Raw genomic sequence first — 9,824 nt, 5'->3', positions numbered from 1 at the left:
GTTACAGGCTACACTGCACATCACAATTTATAAGCATATAAAGCACATATGTAATTGTATGTAGTCCATATCTACTTTACCATTACTTCAAATCCACTTAAAGGAGAAGGAAAGGCTAAAACTAAGTAAGCTAAATGAAGACCAATCGAAAAGTTGCTTAGAATTAGCCATTCTATAAAATACTAAATTAACTAACTTAAAGGAAAGGTTAAAATGTAGTAAGCTTTATCAGAAAGATATATATAAATACACCAGTAAACCCTCAAAGTAATGCTGCTCTGAGTCCTCTGTCAAAAGAAACAGCACATTTCTTTCCTTCTATTGTGTACTCATGGGCTTCTGTATCAGACTTCCTGCCTTCAGCTTAAACCTCCAGGGCTAGGGCTTGAGCATGCTCAGTTTGTCTCCCCTCCCTGCTGTAATCTGAGCCCAGAGCTATGAGTGAGCAGGGAGAGACTCAGGCAGGAAGTGATGTCACACCAAGCTAATATGGCAGCTGCTATCCTAAACAAAAAGACAGTGTCTAGAGCTGTTTACTCAGGTATGGTAAAGCATTTTGCAGAATAAATATAGCGTTCTAGCTTGCACTATAGTGGCTAATCTGTTGGCAATAAACTGTCTTGGAGCTTTCCTGCTCCCTTAAACAGGTGGGAGAATCTAAGGCAGTGATCCCCAACCAGTGACTCGTGGGCTCCATGTTGCTCACCAACCGCTTGGATGTTGCTCTCAAGTGACCCCTAAGCAGATGCTTATTTTTGAATTCCAGGCTTGGAGGCAAGTTTTGTTTGAATAAGAACCAGTTTATGCTTTCCCCCCCCCCCCATTAGATGAATATAATGAAAGCTCAGTTAACTACAGGTCAAGATATCACCAACGTTGTGAAATGTGATGTACGGTGGTAGACTGAAAACGGTCCAGGAAATTCATAACAAATGAATCATAAATGTAAAATTAAAATATATGCATATGTTACTAAAGACGATGTAATAACCTTGTGACCTTAATAAAGCTGAGAATTTCAGTGAAAAAAGGTTTATGAGAAACCTCCTGCCAGTCCACATAGAGCAGCTGAATAGCCAATCACAGCCCTTATTTTGCACCATAAAGGAACATTTTTCATGCTCTTGTTGCTTCTCAAACATTTTTACATCTAAATGTGGCTCACAGGTAAAAAAAAAAGGTTGGGAACCCACGACCTGAGGCAACAGGAATGTACAAACACCACTTCATATCGACAAATATGCCCCTTACTGCCATGAATTGAATCTTCTCCATAAGATCCAAGACTACGTGGTTGGTACTTGGATATTATTTAGGCCACAGCAGAGCTTATAATGTGACGAATAAAGGTGGAGAAATGCGTTTACAAAACATCCCCCTGGGCAGTATAAATGTCGGTTTCCCGTGACAGGACCATATTAACCAGTCACAGACTTTAGTTCGTTAAACTCTGCAGCACATTTATATTTATTAATCACAATGAGCACAAAGTAAAGTTTTATGAACAGGATGGTTTATTGAATTTATCAGAATTCTCAGTGTTGTTTCTTGCTTGCTGCTGCAACCTGGAGGGGGAAAGAACACACGCAGGGTTAATTATGCACAAAAACATGAAGTTATAAAAGCAAATGCAATTCCACTGCTGGAAGTTTGTGGTTGTGATTCCCAATTGTCAGATGAAATTATAACAAATACTGTAGAACGTCGTCACTTAAAAGGACATCACAATATTTTTCGTTTTGCCGAATAAACAGAATTCTAACAACTTTGCAACAGACCTTCATTACAAATTGCTTATGGTTTATTTGTATTGGTTTTGCTATTAAGTGGCATTTGTCCCTTTCTATTCTCTGCACTGGTGGTTTTGGCTTTTGAATTAAAGGGATACGGTCATGGGAAAACATGTTTTTTTCAAAACGCATCAGTTAATAGTGCTGCTCCAGCAGAATTCTGCACTGAAATCCATTTCTCAAAAGAGCAAACAGATTTTGTTATATTCAATTTTGAAATCTGACATGGGGCTAGACATAGTCCGTTTCCCAGCTGCCCCAGTCATGTGACTTGCGCCTGCACTTTAGGATAGAAATGCTTTCTGGCAGGCTGTTATTTCTCCTACTTATTGTAACTAATCAGTCTCAGTGGGAATTGGCTTTTACTATTGAGTGCTGTTCTTAGATCTACCAGGGAGCCATTAGTTTGTGTAAGGGAGCCGCTATCTGGTTACCTTCCCATTGTTCTGTTAGGCTGCTGGAGGGGGGAAGGAACTTGCAGTACAGCAGTAAAGAGTGACTGAAGTTTAACAGAGCACAAGTTTAGCCCCATGTAAGATTTTAAAATGGACTATATAAAAAAAAATCTGTTGAAAAATGTATCAGTGCAGAATTCTGATGGGAGTTGCACTATTAACTGATGTGTTTTGAAAATAAAAAAAAAAAAAAAAACGTTTTCACATGACAGTATCCCTTTAACGTAACAAACCAACAAAATAACAGACCTGTTCCGCTGGAGGAAACGGACTTTTGCAACATTGTTTAAATAGGAACAACTGGGAGTACAAATGTTGCTTTCAGTAGCAATTTACAAATAAAGCACTACGTTTTTAATGGATTCATATTGGAATCTTGCTTATAACTGTTTAGAAGGCAAAAAAAATTTTTGGGTGGACATTTCTGCAAAGAAGCCATTGTTTTTTAGATTTAATCAAATAGTGAAACAAACCCAGACTTTAGTTTGAATATTGAAACTCGCATGCCATGCACTAACATTTGACAAAATGCTCAAGCTATCTGGAATTGTGATCAAATTATAAAGATCATGTAAAAGTCACTTGAAAGGCTAAGCAGGAGATTAACCAAAAGATTTAAACTACGCGTTAAATTCTCTTAAAAACAGCATAAGGCAGGAGTACTGTATTGTTTGCAGGACTGTGTTAGAGAAAGTTAAACAAGTGAAGATGCGGGTCATAAGTGGAGATCCAAATCGCACAAGACAGGGGTGTCTATCACGTCTATAAAAGATGTAATAATTATGTCTATGAAATTATTTGGCCTCTGAGCTGTCCTAGTCAATACAGACTTGGCTCTCTAGTGTACTCTATGAACTTTAAATGGAATGTGACCGTATTTAACGCTGCTGTTGTGTAACACTATAACCTATTTGAGTCAAATTGGAGGTAGAGACCAGTGAACATTAATTGTAAGCATGCCGGAGACCTCTAGTGACCAAACAGAGGTATAACCAAATACTCAATAAATTCTCCAAGGCATGCTAAGTAAAAAAAATACACTTTATTTACATCAGTTAAAATACATAAGAACCCCTCTAGCGCCTAACGCGTTTCATGCTTACCCAGCACTTAGTCATAAGAAGAATCCAGATGATGAAACGCGTTAGGCGCTAGAGGGGTTCTCATGTATTTTAACAACTGATGTAAATAAAGTATATATTTTTTCTTATTAGCATGCCTTGGAGAATTTATTGAGTATTTGTAACACTATAAAACTAAATTCAGCCAAATGTGCATTATTCAAACATTATGGACTTCATTGGGGTATTTGTCTCCCTGCAGCATTCCAACGTGTAGCATTTTCATTGGTTCCTTATGAAACTAACCAGAGTCCAAGACAGAGAAATTATATCATAAGCTCCACTGGCTCATGATTTCATGAACCCGGTAACTGAAGCGATTGATTAAGTCTGCATATAAAGATCCAATTAGTCTGATGGATACACAACACAAGGCAGTTCATACCTGTCCAGCAATTCTGTCCAAGTCTCTCTGTCCTTGGGGAGTGAGTTTGCGACCACTGCAATAGGAATAAGAAGCTCTTTACATTCATTCATACACATTCATTATTATACAGATTCTAACATCTCTCAGAACATTTTAGTCGTGGACCTTTAAATGGATTCTCTCATGATTTTTATATAAAGTTTTTATTTCTAAATGACACTTTACACTGCAAATAATTCAGTCTACAATATAAAATTTCATTCCTGAACCAACAAGTGTATTTAGTTGTAATATTGGTGTGTAGGTGCATCTCAGGTCATTTTGCCTGGTCATGTGCTTTCAGAAAGAGCCAGCATTTTAGGATGGAACTGCTTTCTGGCAGGCTGTTTCTCCTAATCAATGTAACTGAATGTGTCACAGTGGGACATGGATTTTACTATTGAGTGCTGTTCTTAGATCAGGCAGCTGTTATCTTGTGTTAGGGAGCGGTTATCTGGTTACCTTCCCATTGTTCTGTTAGGCTGCTGGGGGGGGGAAGGGAGGGGTGATATAACTCCCACTTGCAGTACAGCAGTAAAGAGTGACTGAAGTTCAGAGCTCGAATCACATGACTGGGGGAGAGCTGGGAAACTGACAATGTCTAGTCCCTGGTCAAATTTCAAAGTGAAATCTGCGTTAGAGAGCAAAAAAGCAGGAATTGGTGTTCTGGATATTATGTTATCCAGTCACTCCAGCCTTTATACATTACATTTTTGACTATTAAAAATATCTATTTTTATTTTGCACAGCCTATTTACCCAGTTATTTTTACACTGAACTGTTCCTTTAAAGGACACTTAATAGTTGTTGCACAGAGTGCGGAGAGAGAAGTCCATAAAGGTTATATTCCTTGTGTCTACGCTAAAAGAAAAAGTTGACAGCAGCCAACAGACATTTGTATATCATTTAACTCCATACTCACCCACTGGGGTCTTTGTCCACCATTTTAAGACTCTCCAAAGCCTGTAGCACCTTCCTGGCCACGCTCTTTGAGCCTCGGCTGAAGTGACTGGGCATAACTCCATTACTCTGTCTTCCTCCATAGATCTTTGTCATGGACCCAACACCAGCTCCACCACGGAGGTACAGATGACGAACAGTAGAAGCTACAAACACAAAAATGGTTACCCACACGATGCTCTTATTTTATACATTTATACTCCTATTAAAAATGTATAAAAATATCTACACAACACACGTACATGCTAATTTCTACTTTGGTCCTGCTTTCAATAAGAATAAAGGCCACTGTTACAAAATCTTAAAGAAATTGTTAACTTTTAATATAATGTAGAGAGTGATATTGAGACAGTTTGCAATATGTTTTAATTTGGTATTTCTGTTTTGAGTTATTTTGGGTTTTTTTTTCTTTAAAGGTAAGATTTATTGTTTTTACAACATAAAAAACAACCAAAACAGAATTAACAGTTTTCAGTAATGATTGGTTACAATGAGTGCAGTTTAACAAGTTAGTGATTCTAAAGTTATTTAGCTTTTTATTCAGCAATTCTCCAGTTTGCAATTACAGCAATCTGGTTGCTAGGGTCCAAATAACCATAGCAACCATGCATTGGGTTGAATAAAAAATTGGAATATGAATGAGAGGACTGAATAGTGGTGGTTTGTTTTGTTTTTTCTAAAGTCTGTCTCCAGGTTACCTGTGTCACTGCAATTTAGAAACCATTTTAAACTCAGGCCGACAGTCATTGAAGGAGAACTAATCCCTAAAAATGAATGTGGCTAAAATTGCCATATTTTATATAGTGAACTTATTGCACGAGGCTAAAGTTTGAGCTTGTCAATAGCAGCAATGATCCAGGACTTCAAACTTGTCACAGGGGGTCACCATCTTGGAAAGTGTCTGTGACACTCACATGCTCAGTGGGCTCTGATTGGCTGTTGAGAAGCTAAGCTTAGGGCTCGTCACTAATTATCCAGCAGAAAATGAGCTTCCCTGGCTGTAATATAAGCTGATGCTACAGGTTTGCTGATTATTAAATTCTGATGCTAATTGCACTGGTTTCTGTGCTGCCATGTAGTAATTATGTGTATTAATTACTAATCAGCCTTATATTGTGACATTTCTATTCTATGTGTACTGTATATTGTGAGTGGGTCCCTAAGCTCAGTAAGTGACAGCAGCACAGAGCATGTGCAGTGAATCAGCAGAAAAGAAGATGGGGAGCTACTGGGGCATCTTTGGAGACACAGATCTTTACTGCTAAAGGGCTGTGGTTGCCTTGGGCTGGTACAGAAGCCCAAAACATCATGTACAACATTTCTAGCTACTTTTTTAGTTAAGCTTTAGTTCTGCTTTAAAGTGCACATCATTTAAAAACAATTGTAAAGACAACCTTAAACCATTAAGACCGTTTATTAAACAAAACCCTTCATTGTGATCGTCACTTACCAGCGCGGGTGTAGAACCAGTTTTCATCATATGGTGCAAGTTCTTTGTGTTTTGCCAACTTGACTGTATCGACCCATTCTGGTACCTTCAGCTTTCCAGACCTGTGAACCAATGTGCATAGCTTTAAAATATTTACAAATACTTAAAAAACATTTACAAACAGTGATTAGTCATTTTATAGTTCATTTAAAATTGCTGCACATTTCCTGCAGCCCACAACAAGCTGGTGACACTTGTACCAAACTGTCATTTTAAGGTAACCGTCGATTAATCAGCTTGATGACTGACCAACTAAAATCAGCCTGTTTGATATAAGCAATATGAGTTCTGCAGTAGCTGAAGCGCAATAAAAGTAAAAAAAGAAGGTTTAGAGCTGTGCCAGCCTAATAGTACAGCGCTTTGGTGAACTTACTTTTTTAGGAAGGCAGCCAGGGCCCTGACAAACTCCTGCTGGTTAACGTCTTTTACTGTGACACCAGGCATCTGCAAAGAAATCAAATTCAATATGAAGATCTCAAACTGGATGATAAAACATTAAAAAAAACATTGAGTATAAAACTGGATACAAGACCCTACACCAGTGATCCCCAACCAGTAGCTCGTGAGTAACATGTTGCTCTCCAACCCCTTGAATGTTGCTCTCAGTGGCCTCAAAGCAGGTGATTATTTTTGAATTCCAGACATGGAGGCAAGTTTTGGTTTCATAAAAAACAGGTGCACTGCCAAACAGTCTCCTGTAGGCTGTCAGTCCACATAGGGGCTACCAAATGGCCAATCACACCACTTATTTGGCACCCCAAGAACATTTTTCATGCTTGTGTTGCTCCCCAACTCCTTTTACTTCTGAATGTTGCTCACGGGTTCAAAAGGTTGGTGATCCCTGCCTTACACCATCATTTAGAATTAAATACAGGTATAGAATCTGTTATCCAGAAGCTCAGAATTACAGAAAGGCTGGCTCCCATAGACAATCAAATAATCCCATTATAATCAAAAAAAATCCAAATTTTTAAAAGGATTTCCTTTTTCTCTAATAATAAAACAGTATATTGCAGAAAGATCAGATATCTGGAAAAACTCAGGTGCAGAGCATTCTGGATAACAGGTCTCATACCTGTACTGATAATCTGGAGAACCTATGAGAATCAGCTTTGGTGTTCAATGATTCCCTCCAATTGGCCAACTGATTAGTCTTTAACAGCCAGCCATCACTGTGCTCTTTGCTTTCCCCCTTTGCTCTCACATTCATTTCATTGTTCCACAAATTTCTTTCCCAAGCGCCTTTTGTGCTCCCCCAGCAGTGTTCCAATATAGATTTGCAGAAAAGATTCACATAGACTTCACACCACATTCATATAAAGGAGATGCACATTTCATTAAGCAAGAAATTCAAGATATAAAGCTAACCTGCTACTGGCATTGCTCTCCTATTAAACAGTTAATAATAGAGCTATAGCAATGCTCTTTTTGAATCATACAGGGAAAGGGAACTTCCAACCCTACTGCCTAAAGTCCCAGCAGCGAAGTTATGGGTTATTAAAGGGGAACTCTGGATTCCAAACCAAAATTTGATAAAGAGGCTCAGATAACACATAACCCCTAATATACCCATCAGAGTTACCGGTTTCTTCAAAAAGTATGAATAAATGGCATTTTCTATGCTGAAATCCAGCTGTTTAACAGTTCTTCTGTATCATTTGAAATCCTGGCAGGGAAGGAGGGACTAAACACTGATGTTACAAATTGTAACAACTTCTCCACAGCTTACAGACAGCATGCAGGAACTATATAACCCACAATGCATTGCACTGTGATGTTCCTTTCCTTATTGGAATCATGTGTGCAGGGAATTGTGGGGGTTGGAGGATGCAGGCTGAGGACAGATGGCTGTTGATACAAAGTAACAGTAGTCAGACAGCTCAGCAAAGTAGTCAGACAGATCAGCAGGGGTTTAGGGAACTGTCAGAAACCATTAAATCATGAAAAGTCTGCATATTTTTTAAATGATCTATATTGCAAAGTTGCTTGAAATTCTGTTTACTTTTCAAAAAGCGTAAGTTATGTTTTTGTGGAGTTCCCCTTTAACGGTGTAGCCCATGTTAACGATCGGTCGTTCTTACTCTAGTCCATGGCACCCATCGACTAGGCAAAAGCTGTCCTATACATCTCTGCACTGATTAAGCCATGGAGGGGGTAGGGGCTAATGAGTGGGACACATGGATTTAGGATTGTGAACCTCTGCATTTATAATTAAAAAAAAACCCTGTCATTGGCTTTGAATCCAGGAAGGAGCAGCCTGATTTAGTGCAACATGCACTGAACCACCAACTGCTTCCCACAGATCACTGATCTCATAGCAAGGGGGCAGCAGGGTTGGCTGTTTTCCAACCAAATTGGGCTACTAATTTAGAGCCCTGGTGGGTTTGAAAGTACAAACTAGCCAAGGTACAGATTTGGGCTCCTTTTCAGGCCTTTGGCTGGTTTGTACTTTAGGAAGCCCTAATGTGCCAATCCTGTGTCTCCCAATGCATGTTGGGTAATGTAGTTTTTATTTAACAATTTGCCAAGTTTAATGTAAGACTACAATACCCAGCATGCAACGGTGTAAAAGTCGGGAGTCACCAGATCATGGGAATTTTTTTTTAAAAAGGAGTATTTTAAATTAGGTTTTAGATTTTTTTACTGTACAAATTTTGTGCTATTTTTAGGCTGGTTGTGAATATTAGACCTGGAAACACTGGGGGGATGGGAACCCCAATTTAAAGGGGGGATGGGAAACCTACCTCAAAAAGAGTTGAAATAAATGACAAGGGGGACAGTTAGTAGAAATCCCAGGAAGCTGCACACGGGGGAAGCGCTGGCAGTTAGAGGAATAAGGCGGCTCAGGGCAGGACGCGCCTCACAATTAAGCGGCAATACAAGTGAATCGTATTAAAGTTCTATTAGAGCTACAGACAGTCACGTGCCGCTCACTAAAGAGACTGAGGGCCCCGGTCCTACACTAGAGTCTTCCCTACAGGAGCCACGCGCCGCCTCAGACTGACAACGAGGAGCTCGCCCTACGGCTTTACATCCGGGCAGCACGTGTCCTAGCGCCCCACCGCTCGTATAAACGGTCGTAGCGTGTTCTCCTCCTCTCGCAGGGCCTAAAAGAATAGTTACCGACCCCGCTCCGCCCGCGCCAACCCCAAAAACCCGCAGTCCTTTCCGTAGAGAAGACGGCCATACCTTTGCGCTAGCTCGCAGTCAAGAGGAAAGGGGGCAACGGGGTTTCCCGCACGGTGAAAAAGGGGTAGCGCGCTTACGTCACACTGCACGTACGCCGAAGATTCTAATTGGTGAAGTGGAAGCTTCCGCTTTGGATTACGCCCTCCTTGCGTTCTTAGCCTCGTTTTGATACGGAAACGTATGAATGTGATTTCGAGCGATAACGGATTTAGGGCGAATTTTTTCCGTTTTTTTGTGATTTTTGGCCGAGTAATGTCTAAAGAAGCTTAATTAAGAATAAAACGCTATCATTCCTCGTTACCTGAACTCTTTTATGTCCTCTAACAACTCCCTGCTAAATTCTCATTCCCACAACTCCCTGCCAACTTCTAATTCCATCCCACAACTCCCTGCTATCTTCTCATTCCTACAACT

At 39.8% G+C, this 9,824-nt stretch overlaps 1 protein-coding gene across 3 annotated transcripts; it reads right to left on the bottom strand.

Annotated features, from left to right (window-relative positions):
• Positions 1-1,491: 1,491 nt before the first annotated feature.
• rps19.S (ribosomal protein S19 S homeolog) lies at positions 1,492-9,426 on the bottom strand. Of its 3 annotated transcripts, none has more exons than XM_041570384.1 (6): positions 8,966-9,382; positions 6,595-6,665; positions 6,183-6,283; positions 4,695-4,878; positions 3,752-3,806; positions 1,492-1,565 (listed from the first exon to the last, which is right to left on the bottom strand). In XM_041570384.1, exons 2-6 carry the CDS (start codon positions 6,663-6,665, stop codon positions 1,536-1,538), a joined length of 441 nt encoding a protein of 146 aa, XP_041426318.1. In that variant the 5' UTR covers positions 8,966-9,382; the 3' UTR covers positions 1,492-1,535. The 3 variants fall into 3 exon arrangements, with proteins under 3 accessions (XP_041426318.1, XP_018097197.1, NP_001080796.1); XM_018241708.2 differs by lacking the exon at positions 8,966-9,382 and adding an exon at positions 7,297-7,475; NM_001087327.1 differs by lacking the exon at positions 8,966-9,382 and adding an exon at positions 9,411-9,426 and having other exon boundaries at positions 1,497-1,565.
• Between the last annotated feature and the right edge of the window lie 398 nt (positions 9,427-9,824).

The sequence above is a fragment of the Xenopus laevis genome, chromosome 7S (assembly GCF_017654675.1).
Source record: "Xenopus laevis strain J_2021 chromosome 7S, Xenopus_laevis_v10.1, whole genome shotgun sequence".
In the NCBI taxonomy this organism is placed as follows: Eukaryota; Metazoa; Chordata; class Amphibia; order Anura; family Pipidae; genus Xenopus; species Xenopus laevis.
Note: the sequence above shows the minus strand (reverse complement) of the source record. Positions and strands in the feature narration are given on the sequence as shown.